This window comes from Diachasmimorpha longicaudata, chromosome 4, assembly GCF_034640455.1.
Source record: "Diachasmimorpha longicaudata isolate KC_UGA_2023 chromosome 4, iyDiaLong2, whole genome shotgun sequence".
NCBI classification, from domain to species: Eukaryota; Metazoa; Arthropoda; class Insecta; order Hymenoptera; family Braconidae; genus Diachasmimorpha; species Diachasmimorpha longicaudata.
Window position 1 is genome coordinate 7,976,709 of NC_087228.1, and position 27,748 is coordinate 8,004,456.

The 27,748-nt window shown below is 38.4% G+C and overlaps 4 protein-coding genes across 10 annotated transcripts in view; 2 read left to right on the plus strand and 2 right to left on the minus strand.

The window, feature by feature from the left end:
• The window catches only part of LOC135161643 (uncharacterized), a 73,085-nt gene that overhangs the window by 23,866 nt on the left and 21,471 nt on the right, over positions 1–27,748 (minus strand). The window lies entirely within an intron of this gene.
• Positions 717–6,462, plus strand: LOC135161631 (mitochondrial Rho GTPase). 4 transcript variants are annotated; one of them, XM_064119365.1, is made up of 10 exons: positions 717–1,155; positions 2,090–2,856; positions 3,012–3,132; positions 3,222–3,414; positions 3,855–4,121; positions 4,195–4,407; positions 4,621–4,817; positions 5,126–5,164; positions 5,398–5,469; positions 6,210–6,462. In XM_064119365.1, the coding sequence occupies exons 2-10, from the start codon at positions 2,091–2,093 to the stop codon at positions 6,334–6,336; spliced, it is 1,995 nt and encodes a 664-aa protein (XP_063975435.1). In that variant the 5' UTR covers positions 717–1,155; position 2,090; the 3' UTR covers positions 6,337–6,462. The 4 variants fall into 4 exon arrangements, with proteins under 4 accessions (XP_063975435.1, XP_063975434.1, XP_063975436.1 ...); XM_064119364.1 differs by having other exon boundaries at positions 718–1,155; positions 1,800–2,856; XM_064119366.1 differs by lacking the exon at positions 5,398–5,469 and having other exon boundaries at positions 721–1,155; positions 1,800–2,856.
• On the minus strand, positions 6,929–8,518 carry Chchd2 (Coiled-coil-helix-coiled-coil-helix domain containing 2). The gene is made up of 3 exons (XM_064119415.1): positions 8,176–8,518; positions 7,344–7,738; positions 6,929–7,093 (listed from the first exon to the last, which is right to left on the minus strand). The coding sequence occupies exons 1-3, from the start codon at positions 8,214–8,216 to the stop codon at positions 7,086–7,088; spliced, it is 444 nt and encodes a 147-aa protein (XP_063975485.1). The 5' UTR covers positions 8,217–8,518; the 3' UTR covers positions 6,929–7,085.
• LOC135161630 (transducin beta-like protein 2) overlaps positions 11,657–27,748 on the plus strand; it is a 42,480-nt gene continuing 26,388 nt past the window's right edge. Inside the window, exon 1 of one of the 3 annotated variants that reach the window (XM_064119361.1) lies at positions 11,657–12,093. Coding sequence is in view for 2 of the 3 variants with exons in the window: in XM_064119360.1 (XP_063975430.1) it covers positions 20,361–20,481 (121 nt within the window). In the remaining variant the exon portion in view is untranslated. Of the gene's footprint in view, positions 12,094–19,548; positions 20,482–27,748 lie in introns of those variants that run through there. The other 2 variants (XM_064119360.1, XM_064119363.1) reach the window with 2 other exon arrangements.

A 27,748-nucleotide genomic window follows, 5' to 3' on the forward strand; every position in this document is an offset into this window, starting at 1 on the left:
TTCAAAATCGGATCCCCTTTGGTGTCGCTAAATTTGTTGAATATTTTTTTCCAGCCGTAGCATTGAAATCACATTGACATTCTTCAAATCTTCGTTTAGTTTCCTGACCAATATTTATAAATAAATAATGTGTTTTTTTCAAAGTGGAGGATGTTGTTTATGAGGTCTCATTTTTTATGAGTTTTGGATCGATCAGTACTATATAATTTTCGCACACAAGTCCTCGATTCAAACCTAATTTTTAAATATATTTTTTCAATCAAAACAATAATGTAATTGAAAAAAATATTACTATCCCAGACGTAATCAAGTGTTGACTATTTTTTCGCGGTTTTTAATCGATTTGAAATTTATCATAAAGATTATTATCAACTTCAACTAATCTTTGATAAATATTTTTCTCATTAACAAACGGTTGAGGAAAATTACAATTTGTCTGAATGTCAGACAAATACATTTTTTCCTTTAGGGGTGAAATTCAGTCATGATTTCACGTATGTAGACGTCTTGTTTGAACCAGTCAACTCAGGCGCATGGTCCGGCTCCCACGTGACGACACCGCGGTCTTATCAACCCTGAAACCCTCCCTAAAATCATCCCCTTGAAATAAATCGATGGTCTCGCGCACAATCAGCGCCGGGCATTTGAGATTCGCGATGTCCTATCTCCCTTCAATCCGCCGAATCCATCTCACTCACTCCCTCAACCTTGAATTTCCTCGACGACCTCCCGTACACCCGGTCACCCACGGAGCGCTTCTTCTCGGCGGGTGGGGTTGTTTTTACTCCCTAAAAGCCGCATGTCCGCCTAGTGTCGCGTATACGCACTTTTCATGTGCGTGAAGCAGCAAAAAAGTGACTAAATACTAGGGCCCATGTTTTCGTGGTGGAGTGGCAAATGGAAGGGAACTGAGTGTGGGAACGATTCTCTCATGCTCCACGGGGATGTTTTAACCTCTCACTGAGACTTCATCAGGATTTCCACTTGCGCCGAAAAACTTCGCAAGAAGTTCGAGTTAAAATTCAAGTTCCGATGAGGATTTTTGAGTGAATGACTTTCAAAAATTTACGCTGGAGAAATGTGAACCAGATGAGCGAGTTCGGGGCCCTGGATTGGAGCGTTATACAAAGGGATTATTGTCATTACAAAAAATAAGTGAGTACTTGTGTGAATATGTGAATGAAAATCACCCCTCTTACTCGTCATTTCCAAAGTTCAAAGTCTATTTCCATCGATTTATGAGATAAAAATAGTAAATGAAGTAATTTATTCGTGCGTTATGTCATGTTTATTGATTCGTAGTAATTGCTGCCTTTTGGAGGGAAATTCAAGACAACCAAGAAATCCTACATTCAGAAAGTTCAAACAAAATGTCAATAACTTCCCTATATCGGAAGATTAAAAATAGATTGACGACATTTGTGACATTCTCCATAAATATAATCATTCAATCCGCAATTCGATCGTTTCCGTTTCAAAATTACAATTGCTCACGATTTCAAATGGCCCGCCACCGGACGAATTATTTCCACGAAAGAAATCTAAGAGAGATAACAGATTTATCGTAACGACATTTCTTGCTGTACGTTGTAGTATGTAGCGATTTTTCAATAGTCAAAAGCGCCTAATCTCGTTTTGCCACTTCGCTAATGAATTGTTGTCCCTACAAAAAATTTAATAACCTGAAAAATCGATTGCCGGCATCCATAACCGCTTCCTCATTAACCCCCGGAATCCCCCAAAAGCCCTCAATGTCATTCCTGCCCCTATAACCTACCCTAAATTAAATTATCTGATAGATCTCCTCCCCTCATCGAATTGGTCGACTACTCTCACAATTTGAAACAGCCCGCCTGTCCCAGCCAATCGCCATCGTTCTGCGGCGTACCGTGAGAATTACCCCCCCACACATGAACAACACAAGCTCTAACCTCTAACACCAGTGCATGGAAGGACTCATCAGTACTCAGTATTTTTTTCCAACCCCCAACAAGTGCCCAACCGTATCAAATGTGTATAATCCCCAATGGTGCATGCAACTGTTGGATGGAATTACCGGTAGAATTAACAGTTTGATTGACTAATTAAGGATGGTGCAGCGACCGGTGGTGCCTCGACGTAACGTCAGGATCCTCCTGATCGGTGATCAGGGTGTGGGCAAGACGTCCTTGATTCTGTCTTTGGTGAGTGAAGAGTACGCTGAGGAGGTGCCTCCCAAGGCCGAGGAGATAACGATACCAGCGGACGTTACTCCTGAGCAAGTGCCCACACACATTGTCGATTATTCGTCGATTGAGCAGACCGATGATCAACTCGTAGATGAAATCCAAAAGGCCCACGTTATCTGCGTTGTGTACTCTGTAGACGATGAGGACACATTGGACCGGGCTGCCAGCTACTGGTTGCCCCTGGTGAGAAAGTGCTCGAGCAGTAACAGATGTCCAGTGGTGCTCGTTGGAAATAAAATCGATCTTGTCGATTATTCCACGATCGAGGCAGTCTATCCCATCATGAAGGAGTACTCGGAGATCGAGAGCTGCATCGAGTGCTCGGCGAAGACACTCCAGAATATCTCGGAGATGTTTTATTACGCCCAAAAAGCAGTTCTCCATCCCACAACTCCCCTGTACAATTACGACACTCAGGAACTCACGGAGGAGTGCAAGACGGCTTTGCAGAGAATATTCAAGATTTGTGATCTCGATAATGATGGCCTGCTTAATGATATGGAGCTCAATAATTTTCAACAGTCGTGCTTCAATACTCCTCTGCAGCCCCAAGTCCTCGAGGATGTCAAGGCTGTACTCTCGAAGAATATTCATGATGGGACTTGCAACGGATGTGTTACCATGAAAGGTGAGCGAACTGATCTGTTTGAGGATTGTTTTGCTTTTACGTCCCGATTCCTTCCCGCCTCCGCATTGTTTAAACATTTTTTTTGCAATCCCATTATTAAATCCCGAACCCCTCGCAACTCTCAGAGTTAAATCATTACTTGATTTGACTTCCAGGCTTCATGTATCTCCAATGTTTATTTATTCAACGAGGGAGGAATGAAACTACGTGGGCAGTTCTCCGAAAATTTGGCTACGACAACGAGCTCCAGATGTCGAAAGATTACATCCACCCACCGTAAGTACTCGTTCTCTGCCATGAGCATCAATCATGGTCTAAGATTTTCTTGATTAATTTTGAATTCTAATGAATTTTCATTCATTTAGATTGAAAGTACCACCTGGTTGCACAACAGAGTTATCCCACAAAGGGCAAGAATTCCTGACAATACTGTTCATGCTGCACGATAGAGATCGCGATGGTGCTTTATCACCACCTGAAATGGAATCGTTGTTTTCGCGTTGCGTGACACCACCATGGGGTGACGAGTACAAATACACCGTACCTACTAATGAAAAGGTATTTTTAGAAACTAGGATATGTTAGGACAAATGAGGCCAGCGATGGCCCCGAGAACAGATTTTTATTATTTAATATAAGAAATTATAAAACACGACAAGTGAATTGAATGTTTTTTAAAGATATTCCCGTCATTCTGTGATCATTAGAAGAATTTGTTCTACCTCATTAAATCCGTCATTATTCAAATTGGAATCCTGGAAACAGATTATTACGAAAATGTTCCTGTTTACTGAAAAACTTTTTTCTAATATGAAGAGAATTAGGGAGCCCACTGGTCGGGCATTTTGCCAATTTGTCCATTTCTCGGTAGAATATATTTATTGCAATAAGGTCAGGCCTTATGATCTTATTCATTTCTAAACAAGTTTTCAACATTTTTCTCCAGCATATTGCAAACAATCCATATATCTCCGTAATTAATCAAATAAATTCTTCAGGGTTGGATTACATATCAAGGATATATGTGTCAGTGGGCCCTAATAGCTCTAACCAACGTACGGAAAACCCTCGAGTACATGGCATACCTCGGGTACAATATGTTTAACAACGAGTGTCAAACGACTGCTATACATGTCACAAGAGAAAAGAAACTGGATCTCGCAAAAAAACAGTCCAGTCGAAATGTCTACACTTGTCACGTAATTGGTCGAAAGAGCAGTGGAAAAACTACTCTATGTAGGACATTTATCGATCCCAAATTGGAGGTAATGAACTCACTGTTCCCTAGATAATCGAAGTTGTTTTTACATTGAACCAGTCACATTTAATTGTTCGCAGAAATTGGCGGATAATAATGTACCAACCAGCGCTCAGATTGCAGCGAATACAGTGCACGTGTATGGACAGGAGAAGACTATTATATTGAGAGATATTAATATTTTGAATGTTCAAGATGCCTTAACTCCTGCCCAAATACAGTGCGATGCTGCAGCTCTTGTTTACGATACTAGCGATCCAAAGTCATTCGAGTATATCGCTCGTATTTATATTGTAAGTATGGGTCTGTATTATCAGCTTATCTGATAAGCATCTTCATGAGCTGATCTTCTTTGTTTTATAAATTTAAACGCAAACGTCTCGCAAATGTATTTTGTTTTTATCTAGATTTATCAAATTGGAAGCTTTACATTTGGAAGAAGATTGAAGAAATACTGAGGGATAATTTGCATGACAGTTAATTAAATTATTCTTAATGTTTTCCAGAAATATTTTGCCGACAGCAAGATACCGGTACTAATAGTAGCAAACAAGAGTGATCTCGCTGAAGTTAAACAAGAGTATCTACTCCAGCCACCGAGCTTCTGCAACAAATACAAACTCATGCCCCCGCAACCATACAGCATCACTCGTACTGTACGACCAGAGATATTCGTCAAACTAGCAACAATGGCTGCCTTTCCGTGAGTATAACTCGTGATAAATTATATTATTCACAAGTGAACGATATTTTACATTTATCATTGGGTTATTCAATGCATAAAGAATGCCACCCAAGAACTAGTCTGCTTGAAGGAATATTCATATTCCAATTGCATTAGAAATTCTGCGACTTACGATAAGTTCATTACGAAATTCCCTGCAAGTTCTCCTCTTATATATATTTAATTTTTTATTACGACATGAAATCACTGAGACACAGTTTTTTAAAACCTTCTCTCAAGTTGAAAAAAAAAAATCAAAAACTAATAGAAAGCAATTTCGTGTTTAGCCGCTTTCAAGCAGCGTGGGTATTATTTTACAAACACAGGTTGGTTCAATTTTCTTCACTGTTTAAATTTTAATCGTAGGCACGTCAATAGGCTGAAACGATTTGCTCTATTTTTTTTTGTCATTCACAATTTGAATGTTAAATGCTGAAAATTAAAACCAAGCTTCTGGGACCGTATAATGTGTTTACACATGCATATTAATTGTTGCTGAAGAAGAAACGATCATATTCGTGGAAACAAGTTATCCATTTATTCTTTCGACTTGTTTCAGCCCTTTGAGGCGTATGGTCCACATGTTGCTTGTCAATCCTTCACCAAGTCAATGGTGGAGTTGTTTCACAAGGTTCCTCTTCGTATTTTTCATGTTTTATCAGATTTTTTTATCAATTAATTATTGTTTATACTTGAGGGCTTTGGAATGCGCATGGAGTTCTTATTTCATGCTTAAATTTAATCCTGGCTTTTTATTTTATTTTATGAGTAATAATAAAGTGAATAACGTTGTATTTTATATCCACATATGATATGCGCATATTTAAAAAAGGATTACGCCTTTTTTATATTTAGAAAATTGAAGAAATATTTCGTTGATATTACGTTAGGCGACTGAAAATTCCTCGATGTCGTAATGAAGGGTATTTTCTTCTCAAGGGCACCAGGACTTGATTCGCAAAGTCAAAGAGTTGAATGAAAACTTTTTAACGCATTATTGAATCCATCAGAGAAAATTCGCAAAATAGCAAGAACAGAATACACAAAAATGCTAGAAAAAAAATTGGGAAACTTTCAGCACTAGACAATTGAAGGAAAATATGGATTGAATGATGCGGTAACGAATTTCTCTTTAATTCTCTTTTTTTATAAACTTGACGATTAAAGAAGAAGAGAAATACGAATAGAAACCGTTTCCAGTGTTGAATGCAAACATGCACATGTCTGTTTATTGATGTAACTGTGGCAATTCATTTGCAATGCGAGCTCAAAGATGGCCGTTGGCTTTATGTTGTCAATCAACAGTCCAGCATGCTCCACTCATCATTCATAATCAGCTAAATGTTTGAATTGACATTTTGGTGATTTCAGACACATGAAGCAGTTTGGCCTGGTCCAGGGGGATTCGGTTGTTTGGTGGAAAGCCGGCCTTGGAATAGCAGCAGCCACTGTAGCTGGTTTTATGATGATGCGTGTACTCAATACGAACAAAAGATAGTCTTACCATATTATATATATTTTTTTCCTCCTATTCCCCTCCCTCGTATTATACCACTTGTTTAAGAAAACAATATCCTTACCGTAAAGCACGCGTTAAGTTAATAAACACTGTTCCCAAATTTAATGTTTATCGTTCATTCAAACCTATCCATTTTTCATGAACAGGAATTTAATTTTGCTAAGGATTAATGGTTAGATAGCCAACTATCTTAATTGCAGAGCAGAAATACCAAAAAAAAATTAATCCCTATTGTACCTCGCCCAAAGCCTCCATGTGCAACAAACCATTCATTTAAATTGCGAAATTTTGTCAACAAACGTAAGCACGACGTTGGAAAATTTCCAAAAACGAAATTGTTATTATAAAACCATACAGGTCAAATCGATCTCCACTGTTGGACAGTGTTAAATATATATCTCAAACTCTAAGAGCGATAGGATAATCTTGGTCATTACCATTTTTGTAGTCCTCCATTTGCTCCACAAAAAATATAATGACGAACGTTTTCCTATGTTCCTTAGATTCTGAGATATTTCACGAACACTGGGGAATAGTAAGATCAATAAGGTAATCAAGGAGACAAATGGTATTTAGATTTAGCTAATTTTTTATTCACTTCCCTCAATTTTCTATTACATGAACTGATTGGATCAATACTTCGTCGACTTCATCGAACATTTAAACGCAAAGACAGAAAAATACAGGATTCAATGGTGGATAAGTTACGAAATCATCTACACAAGGATTTACATATCTGAAAGAAAAGGGAAAAAGTTATCATTAACACAGCTCTCTTCATTAACATGAACGTAGTTGAGCTGAAACAAAGTTAATTTTGCCGAATATTCAGTTACTTGAGACAATATATTTTTTAAACGTCGTATTGCGCCAGATGAGTCTGATTAGAATCAATTTGTGAGAATGGCGTTGTTTGTTAGTAACTTCATATTTGGCAAAAACTATTTTTCTCTCAGCACCTGACAAATCATGAAAAAAATACTAACGATTAGCGCTCTTGCACTGTCGTAGAGCCTCATTGAAGCCCTCGCAGAGTGTGAGATCAGACTGGTGCTGAGCGCACTCGAGGAATTGTTTGATCTCCCAGGCGCAGGCCCCCCCAGCTTGAGGAGGAGCTTGCATGCTCTGTTGTGCCACTGGAGCTGGTGCAGCAGCTGCTGCTGGCTCTGATGAGCCACCGCTGAAGAGCCCAGTCATGGCATGTCCAATGGTGTGCCCGACTGCGGATCCAATGGCGACACCACCAGCAGTGGCTGCCATTTGACCCATCAGTCCAGGACCCTGGGGCGCCGCTGCCACCATTGGACTAGCTGCCGGGGCCGCGACTGGTGCTGGAGGATGAGCTGCGGGGGCAGCACGAGCTGGAGCTGATGGCCTAACCCTAAATCGAGAATTGGTCGTTATGTTTCTATTCGCAGAGTAAATTAGGGAGCGATCGGAGGGGTTTCAATCAGTTTTTGGTGAATATCTCCGAAACGAAAAGAAATCTCGAAATCTTTGAGGAGAGCTTTTTTGTGGATCAAAAAAAGCTCTGAGGAAATGGTCCTTACAAAAATTGCCCCATTGTCATTCAATTTCGAGATATCCATCAATTTACATCGACTTCAATGACTACCTCAACTGAGCGGGTGGAATTCATGAAATTACGATAAAAATGACTGTCTAGGAGCTTCATCCCCCTTTTTTTTACGTCTACGTCACGCGTTTACCGTCTTAGACCTTGTGCTCGTGACGTAACGGCTTCGTGAAATTGTAAAATCAAAACCAATTGAGATATTGAGGGGAATTTATCGATTGGGATGAGTTAATTGTACTTACGTTCTTGGGGGAGGCCCAGATGCACGTCCTCGTCGTGGCATGTTTGGTAATTTGGGTGTAATCAAAGGGCTTGATGAAAATTTCACGTGTGTTCACTTGATTATTCACTTCGGAACTGAGTCGAACTGACTGCGCTGAGGAAAACAGCAACGAGGGATTTTGTCGATAACGTCACGTTGCGTAAGCCCCGACGGAGGAAGGGGAGACCTACCACGCGCAAGTCTCGGTACTTCTCTAGAATTTTCGCGAATGATGATTGCTGATTTTTGTGAAACCGCTAAGGCGATGCCTGAACGTTGCTGGATATCACGATTGAGAGAAGTTGATGGATTTTACAAAGGACTGAGGATTTATCGAAATTTTTTGGACTTTGAACGCATGTTTCGGCTTTGAGATTTGACAACTAGCGCCATGCTACTCGAATACGACTGGCGGGCTAGTTTGAATACAGAAACAGCGATTCTAATTTCTGGAAATTTCAGTCAGAATATTATTGGACTTGAGATTTTTCGAATTTCTTATTTGTAATTAGAGTTTCTGATTTTTTTTAATATATAGACCAAATACAAGCTCCGATCGTCATACTCGATTTTAGTAGAACAAATGGTGATTTAATTAATTGAATTGTATTCGTATAATTATATTAAGTTATTTCAGATGAGAATATGGATAATTATGGTGGCCAAAGAATTTTTTACACTGACCTCCCCATTGGGTTTAGATTTAAGGATGATTTTCCATCAAAGAAAATTATTTAAATTCGTTACGGTTGTCCAGAGAGGTTGGATGAAAAACAAAGTGATGAATTTATCTTCATTAAGCATAATTAACCCCCATGACTGCGCACTTTTCACCGAAAAATTTCCAGTCAACTTCGAGCGGTAACTTTTCCGTCGTATTTGAAATTGCGTAGGTTATTTTTCGAATTCGTTGAATTCTCGTGGAGAGGGAACTGAGTAAAATGCGGAGATGTTTCTGCACTTTGAACGGAGTTTCATCATGCAGTGAACAATGTCATGCGTTGAAAAATAGCGCCACTATGACGAAGAGTCACGTGCGACAGACGTATGTTTACCGAGAAATATATTTCCCGGGCAATGATCCAAATAATGCCTGCTGATTCACCCGACGAAACTATTTATCGACGAGGAGCGAAAAGACTAGTGAGAAGTTTAGTGAGTCAACAGTAGATGGCAATCAATCTGCAGAAGTTTTTAAACTAATTACAAAATTTATAATGAAGCTAATGTACTCAGAATCGATTGCTTCACACTCAAACTGAATGGCGATTACATCTATAAATGGACGAGAGGTAGTGGTTTGAATAATTTAATTGATGCGCCTTTTTACACTACTGACAGCTTCGGCGAGGACAAAGATATAGCAATAATTATAATAATATATGGATAAAGATACGGCGAAACTGCTTTTGAAATCGTTTTTGTTTGGAAACCGAAAAAAAAAATCGGAACGACATCAGGAGGAGAATTGGTTCCTTTTTTGAAAAAGTTTACGTCATTTTACTGTAATTTTCACACTAATACCTAAATTGAATATCACTTTTATAAACAAAATCCTCAAAAAGATTTTGTATGAAAATTATGGGTACCCGTTTGCCCGAAACAAATTTGATTGACAGAATCTTGTATTGTCTTCTCTTTGTAACTATAAAACGTACCCCAGCCCCATTTCGAATAAATCAATCTCCCTCCGTGGAATTCTGCGCAGTTTTGGATGATGAAAATTCACCTCCAATTGCATTGAAGAATTTATCACAACTCCCGCGATAGTCGAGTTCAATATAACTCGGAAAATGGAAAGAAAATGCTGCGAAATCCCGGCAATTGACCCGCCGATAATAATTATCTAATTATCTCCAGGGTCACGTCACAACAATTGACTTTACATGTCGAGTCATTGCGATGCAGCCGGCAAAAGCCGTAAAATATTTTTGGCACAGCCGAGAGACAAAGAATTGAATTGAGTGGGAGTACCGAAGAGCGATAAAAAAAAAAGTGCTAATAAAAAAAGTCTTCGGCCTCCGATGTGGGCCTTGAGAGGCGAGTAAAATCGGTTAGCGAATTTGGTATCAGCTCGAGACTCTTTTTGTTCGGGAGCGTCATGATTTATTTGTTATTCCCTCCTTGTTTCATCTACAAGAGTAGGTGGCATACGAGTTCCGCCTCTGAGTTCTTCACCTCGATGGCAACCTCCGGAGCGTATCCACTTCCTCAACCTATCGCTACGCATTTCAATAAAACCACGGGATCATAGAATTACCGATAAACTTCGGAACTAAGTTATCAGTTAATCCTTGAAGTCTTTTCGTTCCCCATATTCCCACCTATTATTGCTACAAAGACAATAAAGTACCTACAAGAAAATAGAAATAATTTTGGTAGTTATTTACCTGTCCGAATGGTGGATAACTGATTACAATTATTAAACAATGAACTGCTCGATAATTTTGCAAATAAAAATTATTTGGAGTAAGAAAATACATCAGTGAATTTCCCAAAAAAAAAATTCAATCGATTGACCATTTCTTACAGACTATCGCGCGACAACAGTCGTAAAAAAAAATCCCATTGTATCATCATCATCATCATCATCATGCTCCCAACCAGGAAAATATCTCCTGTAAATATTCTCCATCAATAACATTATTCTAACCTCAGCAACAATATTGAATATTTTTATTCCCACGAAGAAAATTCTCAACCTTAAAAAAACAAACATCCCCGATCAAATTGAATCCTGCCAACGCATCCCGCGAATCACTCCATGAAACACGTGCTTTTGCCCGCGAATCATGAACTCCGCTGACACCTCGAACAAGCCAAGTGAACAAGATAGAACCGAAGAAAGAAAACAAAATCCACAACCGCCGATAGTCACGAAGGGAGAAAAATCCAACGTAGAAACCTCACCCCAATCGCCTCGAGTAATGCACCGGATCGTTCGGTGGCTTCGGCGAAGTAAGTCGTATCTCACCGCATATAAACCATCTGCGTCAACGAGATGACCCTCTCCTCCGCCTCCACAGTGCACCAGTGGAGGTCACCCACCAGCACGAAAAAAAAAAAAAATTCCCAAGTGGGAGAGAAAAAAATGTTAAAAATGCCGATATGTCCTCAGATGGAGCAGCTTTTGTCGGATCATTCCTTATCACACCTTATCGCACCCTAAAACGCCTCCGTCTTCTCGCCTCCCTCTCTCTCCCTCTCTCCCTCTCTCTCTCTCTCCCCCTCTTCATTAACAGAAGCGAGAAGATGAGACCAGGCATGTGTCAATACTCCCCACAGACACAAGAAACAAAAAGTCTCTGGTGATGTAGATGTTCGTCATGAAAGAGAGTGCGTGAGTGGTTTCGCAGAGGCAAATTGGCGAGTGTTCGACCGGGATAGCGCACACATTACACACCTCTCTCCCTCTTATCCGTCTCTCTTCATTTTGCTGTTTGAATTCAAGCGGCCGCTTTTAAAACACGAACAGAGACTCAACGTCGTGTGCCCGAGACACACGCGGTCAACGTTTTTACCTTGCGCTGTTAATTTACTTATTGTTTATTTCTCCGCTCTATCCACATCATTGTTGTTTCTCCCTCTTTATTCATTCGTATTTTTTTAACACGATAAAGAGACGCGCGAACCACTATCGTCGACGAAGGATGCATTCGGTGTACGTCAACTGCGTTGCGCTCAGTTATCGAAGTGATTGCGGCTACGACGCATTTCGATCAATCGCGGCTAATCAACGGAGATTGACTTGTGTTGGGAGATTATACGGATTCCTGGTGGGAGAACTGGACAGCGGAATCGGAGGGATGATTCGCTGAGAGGAATTCGTTGCGTCAGACTGGAGGAAGTGGAAAAGTTCGGGCTATAGGCGGACAATTCGCGGGGTTTCAGGGGGTTGGTGAGTTACTTTATTGTTTTAGCGGTTTTTTTTTTATCATCTGTGGGAGTTACTCGGAGGCGAGGGCTTTGTTCGGAGCTGTCACTGGGTGTCGCGCGTGGACGACACGTGCGCCTGATGAGGCGTTGAAACACACCTGACAGGGTCTTGGGAGTTTTTCTAATCTGGATTTATTTGGGGCGGGAAGGGGTGAGTTCGTTCGGGTCATCGGGGTCAATGATAACCGCAGGGGGAAAACTTCGGGAAATAATTACGTGACGAAACGTTTGAGAGGGGAATGGTCTTTCGGAAAGTTTGAAAATGCGGAAGAAATGCCGACTGATGAATTAATTGTTGCTGCTTATGGGAAATTTCTTGCAAACACGTTTTTCCGTTTGCTGGTGGTAAATTACTCCGAAAATTGAGATTGAAACTTGGAATAATTTGCAGATTGAGGTGAACGGAATTTTTGATTTACGCAATAATTAAAGAAAATTCCCTCTCATCCTGAATTTCTGAGCTGAATGAGGGATGCCGGGAGATAATCTTAGATGAAGTTAAATGCACAATATGGAGAGTACAAGTGCAAGTGTCGGTTAACAAGAAAAAATTTAATAGCGTAAGATTGTTCTCGTAATAAAATAGGGGCTTCCAACGTGTGAGGAATAGCCCAAAAGGGGTTACGGCTCCTTCCCTAGCCGCCACTTTTCTATTATGAGAAAATAATTCTTACGATTTTTGGAGAAAAAAGTAGTCAGTAAGGGGCTAATGAAACAACAAATTGATTGATTGATAATTTTTTTTGGAAATTCACCGAGATTAATTCTAAAATAAATTTTGAATGGCTGGAAAACATAGTTCTTCACCATTGTATAATAATTATATGTTAACTATAATGATACTCATAATTCTATATTTATTTATAGTTGATAATGTATTATATAAAAGTTAAATTGTTCAGGATTTCTTCTGCTTTCAATTTTTCCTCCATTTTTATTGCCAAATATATTTTCTCACGAGAGACTCCCCATTGTTTTTCCACTTCTAAATTGATTATTATGAATAATACTAGTCTGTCAATTGAGCACGAACTCAACCAGAATGTTTCGGTTGTTATCAACTTCCGTTCCTTTAAAATTTAAGACATGCTTGCGCAACTTCAAGTTTTGGGAATATTATGAGAACAGTCATTTCTAGGGAGCATTATTTATGCATCATAATTACGTCGCACAACGTAATTCTTACGTGATGAAAAGTGAAATTGCGTTTCTGGAGTTTTTTCATTGGAATTGAGAAAACAATTTGAGGTTACTCAGGAATTTAATGACAGTCTGAATAAATGACCGTGAATCACTAGTCATTTTCTCGTTTTTTTTGTTCGTATAAATATAACAAGACAAATGTCTCTGATAATTATTCCTGAAATAAATAATTCGAGTGGGTTTTCAGTGAATTTTGGTGACGCACGATTTCTTCATTTTCTTTGAAGTTTCTCACCATTTTCCAAGTTCCTGTTGATCTTGACGCATGATACGAAAATGGAAAGGAATATTCACATCTGTCAATTATTATAATTTTTATAACAAGTGATTTCTACGCGGTATTATTTATGCATCACAATTACGTCTGACAACGTAATTTTTACGTGATTTCCGCGGTACTGTTTTCACAACTTTCTTCTCCGTATACGTATCAGAAAGTGAGATTGTGTTTCTGTGATTTTCATCTAAACTTCATTGATGAAAAATGTACTTAAATTGCAATCTCGCCGCAATAATTTAATATCATTTTCTACCGTAAAAAGTCGCATGTTTTTGATGAAAAATCGTCGGAAAAATCAATGAATTAGTGACTCACTTCATTAAATGTATTGTGCTGCTTTCTAATTATTCGTTAATCGCTCTCAAAAGTTTTTATTGATTTTTATATCTGCTTTGATGTTTGTGGACGATAGGAAATATCCGGCCTAGATCCACCGAGACGCCGGAAAAACTGGGTCGAAAGGGATATTTTAGGAGATTCGCGGGGTGGGTGGGTGGTTGTGGGGGCGGGGGAGTGAGGCATTATCCCTGCAGTGGATTTCACGTGAAATATTGAAAGAGGCATCTACTGTAGTCCGAGCTTTTCCGGATCAAAGTACTTCTACAATTCGATGAGGGCGAGGAAGAAAATAGTTTTTATTGTTCAACTGTCGTGAATCTTAAATTCCAAGGCGACGTTGCGGAGCCATGGACGGCAGGGGATAGAGAAACGCCTGATACGAATTTTCTTTCTTCGCATCGTAAACGACGACTGACAAAAGATATTCAAAGCATTTACGATTCCAATAGTTCGGGTAACAGGAGCTTGTCGGTTTTTAAATAAAAGTAAATCGGGTACTCAAAGATTTGAATTTACCGGGCAATCATTTACCAAAAATATCGATAGAGCATGCGATCAGGTGGAGGAGGGCAGGGGTCTCAGGCGCTGACTAATTCCGTAAAGCTATTGATTAGTCATTCTTCACAGGAATGAATGTCTGGGTTTTTCTTATCAGTCAGATTAGGAAAATAATCGTTCGAATTTTGTTAATTTAGTGACTCGATTCATAAGAATTGGATTGGCAAATTTTGGTATTGAATTGTTGTGTCAATAACCTCGGTCAAGTCGTCACTTTCAGAAAATTACATCTGTGAGCTTCTTCTGTTCTCATTTTTTTCTTGAAAAAAAATATACTGCAGCCCAGATTTTTTAAAAATGAACAGACAAAGAAATTCATCGAATTTGCCCAGCGGATGAGGTGAATCGGTAACTGAAATTGCGCATCAACAAAACCGGGCATCTTGCCAACAACAAATTACAACAGTACACAATGCTAAAGTCCACAATATTGACGTATTCACATGGACGTGCTACACCCAGGAAATATTGAGCCTTTAATGACGTAGTTTCGCGCGCTTTAATGGCACCACGTGTTGACGGACAGGAAGCGAGAAACTCCAAACAAACACGTGCATGCGCCGGAGTGAGCATTTATGTCATTGTTGGGAGATGTACGCAGTTCATTATTCTAATGCAAAACATCAGCCTTGCTGCGTCAACCTCTTGACCCATGAGAAAAAAGGAATTTCATTCAAGAAGAGATCTGTAACGTCCATTTGCCTCATAATCTCCGGAAAATTATTTTTGTCATCCTTTGTCCCACCGTTCACCGGACTATTTTCACTTTTTTGTTCAACGTCGGCTGCGGAAAACGCGAATGCCAGGGAGTGCAAGCTAACTGGATGCTTGAAAAACCTTCGTGGGGGCCGACGACCTTAAACGATAATTTTAGAAATAAAACTCTCCCCGCTCCTTCGATCACTTGGATGAACGCCATAAAGAAAATACGTACAGTACATCATATATGTAAATTCCGAATCCATGAAAATGTGATTAAAACTGGAACTAAAATTAGATAATTAAAAAAAATTGAAAATATTGCATTTGCAAAAGGAAAAATTTCTGAGCGTGCTGAGTTATTTCCACGTTTTGAACTGGAAAATTTCTCAAATCGTCAGAGAAAAATTAACGATATTTTTGGTTCCCAAAGTGATGAGTCACTAGGAGGCAAGTTAAATTCTCTTACATTAATCTTTGCGCCACAATCCGGTAATCTTTACCCTTCTTACCCTTTTTCTTTGGGGGGAAACTGTAACTTCATGCCTTTGGGGCCTGAAAAGTCGGATATACCACGACAGTAAATAAAATTTGTACCTCATCTGATTATTATTCATAATATATCATATACGTCACATGCATCATAAAATACTTCACCCCTTTAGGGCATAATATAACATGTCCAGCGAGCCTCGCGTGCTCAAAGCACCCCTTTTCCACACGCTGTCATGAATAAAAAAAATTTAAAACACCAAATAAATATAAATATTTTCGAGTTCTTAATCTCTATAAATACTCTTAATCGGAATCTGAGTGATAATCGATTATTTCCAGAAAACTGGAGTGCATTGACATAACAATTTGTTTTACCGAGAAAAATGTACTTGAACCAACGATCATTTGGTCGTTTGTTTTGATTGACTTACGACATAAAAATGATCTTATAATGGTTAATAACAATGATTATTATTATTGAGATATAGTTGATGCGGAGATCTACAGAATCTCGGGGATTGACGCGTTTTATTTACCGGACTGTTGAAAACATTTTGCTTTTTACAACCCCGAGGTTTTTTTTGTACAATTTTTTAGATTTATCCGGACATAAATTAATTTAGTCTTTCTGTACAGAAGGAAGTCAATATTTTCAAAGCAATGAGGAAAATCGCATCAATTTATAATAATCAAATGGCAGAATATGGCCACCTGGAGCATGATGTTCCATCTGTGATAAGAAGATTACAAGTGATGTTGAGTGAGGGCCGTTAAGCGAAAATAGTAATCACCGGTTGTCAATTAATGTTTAACCCAGTTCGAGTTTATTAACATTTATAAAAAAAAGTTACTCGACAATGGGGTCACGGAGGTTAGCAAATAAAAAATCCGCTGATAAGTGAGAAAATAGTGAGAAGCGTAAAGACACGAACTCACGTTTCAATATTAGTAAATATGCGATAGGCGATATCTCGTGATTTCGTTCGCGCGTGTCTGCAGTCATTCTCTCACTCATCTCTTTCTCATGACGTTACTCCGATATGGAATGAAGTTTGGAAAATAATTCCGTTGTTTATATTTGTGAACATCGAATTTGATAAGGAATATGCTGATTGGACGCATTTGGCTTTGGAAGCTTTGAGGTGTGTGGAAATTATCTCGAAATATTACATATGTCATTTGTTGTTTTGAAAATGTGGGGTGATACAGTCGGTTCGGTTGTGGCACGTATTTTTTATTATCGGGAGAAATGAATAAATAAATAAATCCGCTTCCTTATTTTTGAAAATTATAGGAAGTTAAAGCTCATGAGCCAGTGGCCAATTATTGTATTAAATAATGTAATTCTTCGAAAGTTGTTCATAAATTTTTTAAGTCGAAATTAATTGCCTTTTTGATAATCAATCACAGAGTCGAAGAAAAAAGGAAATGTCATTGAATTCTGTGTAATTTTTCTTGTCTACTGAAATCTCTTAGAAAAATATTTTTAACTGAAATTGAACAGATGTTCCATGTTTAAATACAATTTAAACATTTTCCCTGCTATTCGGCCTTTCTTTCGCAGAACCCATTCAAACAAAAATTTAAACAAAAATCTATCGACTTTGGTCTATCAAAAGTTCATTAAAAAAATCGTCCAGTGAAACAACTTAAAACTCAATTTTTTAAGAAATGAGGTAGGTCTTTTATTCAGCTTTCCATCTGGAGAACACTTTAGGGTTCATTAAAACATCCATAACTTATCGATAATGGCTCATTAGAGTCAATTTCATGAGACATGTAATTTGTTTTTGACGATATTATGATAGAGGGATTATGTTTCTGTTTTTGCATTACCAACATAAAAAATCGAATAAAACTAACTAACGATATGTCATGTCGCGAGACTTAAAAGTCGCCATTTCACTCAATGAAACCACATTAAAATCGCGCTTTTCACATAAAAGCTCTGACATAAAATGCATTTCCCGCGCTCGTACCGAAATATAATTTTTTTCGTCCTCTCTCTGATCCCCCTCGGTTCCTCCCGTAACCGCTTCACGAGCCAAAATAAAAATTTGTTCGACCTAGTGACTAAATGTACTCTCTCCAAAATAGTATAACTCCTAGATGACGACAAGTCATGATCTCAATAATAAAATCACACTAGAGAAATAATCTTTTTTTAAATTTTTCGGAGAAGCTGGAGAGCATAACGGGAGAATATACCTAATAGACCTATAAATGAGGATTCCAATTCGTCTATTCCAAAGGTTTCAGAGGTAACGATCGAAAGAACGAGGAGAGGAAATAGGGGGTTTAAGGCTCATTTGCCCGGCTGTCCCGTTACATACCCACGAAACACATTTGAGGAATAATACGTTTGTCAAATGGACAGGTTGGTGATGTGTATTATAGACATAAGTGATATGCATATGTGTCTGTGGATTGTTGGGATGGCCAAGGGGAAGCCACTGCTATTCAAATTACTGCTGGTCTTCGTTCCCGTATTGGGGACGTTGGTGGGCATCAAAGGAGGAAAAATAACGGGGCGAGTAACGGAGCCGAATATAATGCACTGTCTCTTTCTCTTTTATTTTCCATCTCCTTTTCGTTTGATCCTCTTTCATTTCTATCACCCGAGGTATTACTATCGATTAGTGATAATGGAATTCCTATCATTCCATCGGGTCCAATGAGACATTACTGTCTATTACTGCATTCAATTCTTGAATTTCTCTTTCCCGAGTGACTGACAAATCGACGATAAAATTATGTGACGTTTCAATGAAAGTAAAATTTCAAGAGATTCAAAAATCGGCGATTAAAATCAATTTTTCATGAATCATCGATGCAAATTATTTCTGCGATTGTATTCGCTCAATGGGATGAGGTTAATTACTAACGGAGGATGGGCCAATGGGGAAATTAGGAACAATTAAGCTCTTGAATGGCTGGATTTGCCGCCGAGTGAAATGCACCAATTCAAGGACGAGAATCTCTGGCTTCATCCGAGTTGTCTCACCCGATATTCCTACGTCATTACTCGCCCTCAAGCTATCCGTCGTTTCTAAGATTGATAATAATTTATCGTATTTCGCCATTAGGGGAAATCTCTGTTTTGAAATCAAAAACTTCATTGCCATACTCGTTGTACACCAGTTCTGTAGCAATCGAGCATCACACCAGTCTAAACCACATGTGATAACCCCTTCTCCTACGTCCCACATCATCCGCCACTGAAACTCCCGCTGAATCATCGATATCGTTCTACTGAGAACTCGTAATTTTCTCGGAAGTGGCGCATACCATTGACATTAGGAATTCCTCATTCAAGAGGAAAATTCATTAATTTTGTATCATCAGGTCTTCCCCGGCGCGAATTCATTAAAAATTTGGAGCCATCAAATTTTTTTCATTTCATTACAACAAATGTAGAACATTCGAATTATGAGATTTCTAAGAAAATTAAAATTTTCAACGTAGAAAAATCAAGACGAAATGAGTTTTACCCCACCTCCGTGCGAGCGCCAAAAGCTCCAAAAAATTCATCACCACCTGCGCATTGTCTCCACGAACCGTCCAAAATCAATCGATAGATCACTTCCTCAGAATTCAGCGGGCCACGTCGCCGTGTTATCCCCACCGATTGGGCCAACGTCCACCCCTTCTCCTGCCCGCAGGAGAAAAAAATCGTCCACCACTTATTCCGCGCGTCCTTCCCCGCGTTTCCTAAGGGAAAAAAGCCGCACAGTTCAAGTAATAAAGGCAGGTGCCCGCGCAAGTAGTACGGACTGGCGTGGGGGAAGCGAGAAAAGGGGGAAATCCCCGTTGGTGGGGCGACATGGTGCCGGCATGGAAGGTACATTGCCGGTATCTACCAGTGTCTCGTGCTCTCACCCGATCAGAAACGCGGAGGATTTCCCCGTGAAAGCACGTTTCCACGTATGAATCAATTTAGTTAATTAACAAATAAATAGTTCAATAATTAATATTGGTCAATATCGCGGTGGTAGTAATAGTAGTCAACGGATCATTGACTTCGATAATATCGAGGGAAAATAACTTTTGTTTTCTTTTAATTGATTTATTGGAGATCAGAGTCGAGTGGAGAATGAACATTGTGGGATTTTTGAATAATTACGTGGAAAGCAATTGCAGTGTGTTATCGAGTAAAAGTGTTAAGAGAAGCATCAGTATCATCAGCAGTAAATCCGTACGTCGAGCTTCGGCGTCACGACGCTCGGTGCGCCCGCATCGTCGCAGAGACTAGCGAAAATTTCTATTTAGCAACCTCATCTTCATACCGTACAAAAACCATTGGTCTGTGGTGGATTTTTGGTGTTCAGGGGAAGGGAAGAGCCGGAGTGAATCTCGCTGTGGGGCTAGTGAGAGAGAAGAGAAACTAGCTAAAGCACAGACACGTCTCGTGCGTCTGCCTCGAGGCATCGTCGCGCCAAATCGTCGAGACGAACCGAAAGATTTTTCTCAAAAAAAAAAATTTTCTTGTGAGAAAATTGAGTCTTCGGTTGAATTCCGCGATTGTGTGATTCGGACACGAGGGACTGTTGATTTCTCGGGGGAGTTTCGCGACGCGAAGTGATTCGGGTGTGCAGGGGAGGAGAGAAGTGATAATTTCGGGAAGATCCTGAGGTGCCTATTGTTCTAGAGTAGATATGGAATTTTTTGGAATAAGGAGTGCCGACCTCGTGGTTGTGGGGTCCCTCGTGCTTGGCGCGCTTGTCATACTCGTGGGATTCATCTTCGGACGACGCACCGGGTCTACGAGGACTAAACGTAAGATGCTTTATGATTTCGTCATGGGGGGTTTGGAGAAAATTGGCAATTGTTGGCCCTGTTTTATTGGCAGTGTGATAGGGGCCAGATAGCTGGTGTCCCTTAACTTGGTGTCTAGTGGGATTTTTGCAGGGATTTAGATGATTTCGAATTTTGGTGATAGCCGATTTGAGGTCATTTTTACCGCGATAACCCGAATTTTGTCGTAATAATTACTGTAGTGGTTAATATTTTGATAGCCATCGATTTAAGTCAATTGTTAAGTTGATTTTTTACTGGTGATTTGAGTCGCACGTGACTGAATAGTTTTATAATGCGCTTTCTAAAGTATTTCACTTTCAAAAAGTAATTAATAGAGATTTGGGAGAGATTTGGTATTGATAATTGAGTTGATAATTGGGCGTTATCTACGATTTGAAAATCTCAACTAAATTTTGTCTATAAAATAAAATATATATGAACTTTTTTCTACCCAAAATTTTCAATGGAAAAAAAATTGAATTTATGAGAGATTTTTAGGTGAATTTGGGGTTGAAGGGCACGAGTCAAGGCCCACTTATCCCGGTGATTCACGTTCTGAATTAAAATTCAGGCAGTAACTCATTGAAAATTAATGGTCATCGTCTTAACAATCGCAGTTAAAATAAATTTTTATGGGAGAATTTTATTTTTTAAAAAATCCATTTATGGTCAATGTTATTTGAATGGGAGATGAAGGCACTTCCCGGCATCGAGTCTAGCTTACTCAATTCCCTCACGACTGAGTGAAGCCTCAGACAACAAATAATCGAGAATTTGTTGCTGTGTATGACATTGAGTCAGCCGTTAGCTACCAATTGCACAAGTGAAAAACTTCCTCACTGCAAGTATTTCATCAAAAACCCATTAAAATCCACCGAACAATGAGGAAACATCTCTTAATCGTTAGCATCACCGTAAAATGACAATTCAATATCGCGAAATGAGCGCTAAAGTACAAATGACTTTGTGTTTAAAATTAAAATGCAAGAGCAACTGTTTCTTGATGAACTCCCGGATGAGTGAGGAATTGAAAAATCCACGCGCCCTCACCTATGAATCACCAACTTCCTCCGGCTGATCGAACACATGACGACATTCAAATAACTACTCCACGTGGTTTAATAAATCATTGAAGTATTCCATAAACTGATCCACGAGATTACTCATTATTAAAACATCTACTGCGGTCGCCACTAATTGCCTCGTTAATAATTACCTATGTCGACAATTATAAACCATTCATTACGTTTGATAAATCCGGCTTAACTACAATTACAATGCCAAAAAAAATTCAAGAAGCTATTTGTTAACTATTACCGAATATTCATTTGTTCATATTCGACTCTATCCTGCGATAACAATTGCAGAATTGCGCTTGAAATAAATGAATCATGCGAATTGTCTACTCGGGTTTATCGAACGTCTCGTGAAGTTTCTAAGCAGCTTTTTTGGACGGCAGCTGTGGCCCGAGGGGCGCCGCATGGTACTCGTTGGAGTTCTTTTCAGAACAGGAAGACAAGGATGACATGATCCAGGCGTTTGTGGAGTTGAATTTCCACCAGAAAGAGAGGGAGACTATTTTGCACGTGTTGAATTTACCGATGAAGAAAAGACGCCAGAGACAACGTGCATTTGCCATTTTCATTGAAAAAAATCACCCAAACTCCCAAAGGTGCCCCAAATTCTTAGAAAAATACCCGAAGACAATGAAAAAAAAAACAGACCCTTTTTCGAGTGTACTTCTCGTTGGGGATGCATTTGCAAATATTTGGAGGATATGTGAATATTTTTTTCATACAAAATGGCGACGATGGCAATGTACCGGGGGAACGATGAATTACCCCTCCTTGTGACTCCTTTTATTCTTTTTCTTGCACTCAATGCACTGAGCGTAAAAATAAACTTGTACGGTTTTGTTATATATCTGCCGGCGCCGAGGCATTCTCGTTCTCTTCAGTGGGCAGGGGAAGGGGGACATGGTGAGGGGGGGGGGCAAAGGGAAGAAAAATGGTTGGCGCACACGTGTAACTGGACTGCACGTGAATCCACGACAGAGAATTGCAGCTCGAGTGAATCGTATCAACGATCGACGCGCCGCCACGTGGCTGTCTGTTATTTCCTTATTTTTCAAGATGACTTTACAGTATCAGAAAATGACTTGAAATGTTACTGGATAATTCAGTCCTAGGATTTTGCAATTTTTTGAAATTTTTTTTGGTGAAAAATAGACTGATTTTTGAGGTATTCGATGCAATTACAATCTGCAGATCGATGTAATGATGGGGGTTTTGAATAATTTTAAGACTGGGATTATGGAGTCACAACTTTTAACGTCATGTGACGTACAATGTTTTGTTATTGAGACCGAAAATTCCGGTCTAATGAGGCGAGGTTGGAATTAAGGTTTATCAGCTCTAATGTCATAAAAAATGAAAACTATATTTGACTAGAATTTTGTTTTCCGCAGGAAGTCGTTAAAAAAATTATTATTGAAAAGACATTTAAAATGTGTTAAACGTAATAGCGGCTGGTAAATAGTCTAATTTTGGAGTGGCGTTGACGTTTCAACCGCAACTGAATAATTTGGAGATCTTGATAATTAACTACGAGGAATTAAAAAAATGAGATTACACTGAGATGAGAATTATTTCCACTAAAGATTAATATTCGTGACAGAAGAACATATTTTCCAAATTAAATAATTCAGAATAATTTCAAATGTTAATAATTATTATCGAATCCTCATCCAGGATTACTTGTTGAATACTAATCCTTTATGTCAGTTCAACATAATATTAATCTTTAAAGTTGCATTTGGGTCGGTTGGGACTGATTGATCTGAACATACGATATTTTCTTCCGCTAATGTTTACAAAAAAATATCAGTTATCGTATTCTCGACGAAAATCATCTTTTCCGTTTAAAAAGGCGAAAGTTCGACGAGTTATATTTATCAAATAATTTTCATTTGAACGGAGCTCCTCAGAAAATTATGGAAATGAAGCCCGAAGTATGCGTCACTCTTTATAGAGAATGGCTCACACCTTTACTCACATACACACAGGTAACAAAGGGTTGACCCACCATCTCGATAAAGAAAATATGAATTTATTTCTTCCGCATTCAGTATTCGAGTACAAACACAACATTATAGGGAACGTCATTTATCCAGGTTCACAGGGAAGTATTTTATTTATCGTAATGGTCAGAAGGGGAGGGGCTCCTCAATAAAATAAATTTTTCCCTATGAGTTTTCATTTCCCTCAGCGGAAATAGTCCGGAAAAATTACCGGACTTGAGGGAATCCTGAGTGAATCTGGTTTTTCCTCATTCATTCGTGAAAACGATTTCCATCTTCCTCCGATAATATTCCCGCGCAAAATCACATCTCGAGTTTTTCCGCCGCTATTTTTTAATTATGCAGCTGATATTAATGTAGTCGATGAAAAAAAAATGCCTGTCATGCCCGCGAATGGCGTTTGAATCGGGGAAAAAGCGTGCGTTTGCGATAGTTTATTTTTTTGCGGCATTTACTATTATCGCTAAACAGGTCAAGGTTTTCGTTGTTGAATGGTATGATTCTAGCGATAGTTATAATGATCGCATTTACGTTTAAATTAGACGATGGGGGGTGATTATTTTATTCCAAGAATGATCTTGATTTCGTGATTTTTATTACGGCATGTTATCAGGACGGAGAAAAAAAAAATCAGGAAACATTGCGAGACACGACCCGGAAAAACCACTAAGTGAAACAATTTTTTATATCACATTCTGATAATATTTTTCTTTGCACGATTTTTTAAATTTTTATCATCTTATTTTTTCCCCATTTTTTAATCTCTTCTCAAGTCTCGCATTTAAATGATCAGCTACTCTACCGTAATTTCAATGGGACCTTTACGGACCATCTGAACTGTAGAAGATGATTGTCAAATGTATCGTTTTTAATCGCAATTTCCGGCTAAGGTTTTTTGGATATTAAGCCCACGACAACGGTTGTGTCTTTTGATTGCATCAGGCGAGCCAGTCGCAGACTTATCACCTGTCTAAAGAGCCCAAATTTGTAAAACTAATCCGACAGGTTTACAATAACAAAGGAGCCTAGTAAAAAAATTATAGTACCAGACAAAGTTTTTCCAGTCAAATGAGGTTCTTCCTTGTTTATTCATTAGGATAATCTCTCATATCGTACGATAAATTGCTCGAATGATTAATGCTTTTCAGCTAATGAGATAGTATAGATCGGAAATATTTTGCTGGTATTCACTGTTGTCGTATCAAGATCTTGTGATTTCTAGGCATTTCAAGTCGTTCTCGTATTGTATTGATCACAAATAAATTTTCGCGAAAATGCTCGTTCCATTAGTCACTCAATGGGAATTTATTATCGAGGAATTTGCTTCTAACAATCCTACCAAGGTCATTAAAGAATATTTTCGTTACTATGGACATATTGTATTATCATTTTCACGATTTTTCGTTCTGGAAAAAAAAAAGAGTTTTATCCCCAATTTTACCCACTTCTTCGAATAATCACAGAAATAAATCACATCAAATTTTTTCGTAGAATTTATTTTTAAGTAGAGATATTCCTTCTCTGTGACTTCTTTATCAATGAATTCCTGCGATGGAATCATTAATTCTATCGACTACGCCGAATAATTTCTGGAACAAACTTAATAAATTTTTTTCGTCAAATCTCTTCTTAAGAAATAATTTTTCCGCTCTGTGAGCTCTTTGTCAATGAATTCCCATAATAAATTAATTGAGCCCGAGTAATCGACTTCGTATAAGTACAGCACATGGATACACTTATGGTAATCAATGAGTCGCTTCAATTGCGAAGGTCGATATCATTGATCTTGGAACTGGTCAGTGAAAGAGGCAATCATGTCTCAATAGGGAACTGTGTCTTGGGGTAATTTAGGAGCAAATTCACGTAGCTCTGGTGGGACAAAATAATAGGAAAAATTTTCGAGTTTTATCCTATTGAATTCGTTGTACTCGATCGTTACCGGAATAACAAAAATTTTATATTTGGATTTAGAATATTCCAGGATGAATTATTGCTACGGTTTCAACAAGACCAACATACAGGTGGATTATTCATGTCAGATAAAGCCTTCTCAGGATAAAAATATGTTTTACAAAGGGAAATTCGTCAAAATACAAACGTGTATGGAATATTTTATCCTTAAGTCACAAGATTATTATCGCATAATTTTTTTATGTCGCGCGAGGTATCTCTACTCTCCGGTCTATTTTCACTTATTTAACTATTAAATATTTTCTATTTTGTACTTCTCATCGAATTTACATGAGAAAGGTTTTTTTTTAAATAGTCTCGGTCAGTATTACTTCCGCTAGAGTAGCTAAATATTGATATTCTTAAAATATTTACTGCTCAATATAAAGTGATATAACTTGCTTAAAAATAATTAATCATTTTTAATGAAATGTCGGAAAATCTTTGCATTCTTTCGCAACTAATGATAACACAATTAGATTCTAAACTTGAATTATAATCGAAGGATTCGTTATCTCATAAGGCACTAGCTCAAATCTTAATTTTTGAATTTTGAAAAAAAAAAACGTCCGAATGCAGTAGAATGTTTGGAGTTTGTTTACAAGTTCCAATAAACCTTGAACGTATCGTAAAGATAAAACTGTTTCAAAAACTTCATCTTTTGCATTCACGGAGATAGAAATTTAATCTTAAATGACAAAGTCTTTTTTTGGAATAAAAAGTTTTAATCGCGCTTCACGTTTGGCATAAAAAATTCCCTTCTGGTCATTTTGAACTATTTTTTTTGCATTAGTAGTATTTGTTCAAGAACTTTACTGTTTATCCCTCAGTACAGCGAATTTTATTATCCTGCGTACGCAAGTGGATTGATAAATGATAACTCCCTAGCACCATCGACATTTATCAATTGGAGGCTGAATCCGAATACATAAACATTTAAAGTATATAAATTTTGAAAGGCAAATGTCTGCTCTCATCAAACAGAGTAAAATAAAAATATTATCAAACGAAAATGTCAGAAAATTCATACATCGAAAATACACGGCTTATTACGACAGGTGTAAACGTTGTACATTGTCCGGTATTTTCATTATCAACTTATCACATGTTGCAAAAGGTGATCGACTGCAGGCCAATGATGATTAAGAATAATGCGCAGATAATTGCAGTGTTTTTGCCGCCTGTTTACAAACATAATTCAATGTAGAATAACATTTGTGTCTCCGCTGAATTTTTTATTCCCATTTTTTTTGGAGACTCCGTGACGCGCTCGACTGTTTTTACAGTAAAATATTCTTCAAATTTTTGTTGTGCGCATCAACAGAAATAATTTTCTTTCAAAATAGAATTTGGGGGAAAAACTGGTCACGTGTTTGAATTTTTCTCTTCGATATGTAGGTCATTTCCAAATGCTCTGAATAATTTCTACGGTCATTTATTTGCAGCGCACTGTGCGCTGCTGATACGCCGTTGTAACCCCTCACCCCTCGTCGCCCACCGGTTGCCTACATTTTGCCGACCTTATCTATTATTTTACCTGGGAGGTTCTTCCGTTGACCTGTCAATTCATGGGGCCTATAAAATAATTTTGAGAAGGATAAAATACCAGAGATATCGAATGGATGACACAGAAAATTCTTTGCAAACTTGGACGTTGACAGAAGTCATTAGCACCACATTTGACAGGTTATTGACTCAAGTACCAGCTGAGTACAGAGGTACTTAAGCAGGTTGTCGTCTGTCAGAGCAGGTCATCGATACAATTGGTGGGACAGGTTTAATTGTCAATGGCGTGATCCTGGCATAGACAGGTTTGGGGGAATACTTGTCCCAAAAATTCCACCCGCTGATGACAACTCTCAAAAATTTCCCCCAAAGAACAATAGTATCGGATTAATTTCCCGGCATTACGGTATTACGGCAGGTGCCTGCTACCTGTAATTCCCGGGAACATTATAGGGCGCAATATAATTGACCTGCTCAAATCACGTCATACTCTAACGAGGTCTAAAATTACGTCAGTTTTATTTAATCTAGTAAATAGAGAAAATGGTGTCTTCTTTTCGATAATTAAATATAACTGAATGTTTATTATTAGATTAAAATTTTAGAAAGAAGGAGAATTATCGAATATTCGAAGAATTTTTAAATTTTGATAAAACAAAAAAAAATGACGAGGAAATGCTCGACTGTGATCCATTTCGGCTTCAGTTACTG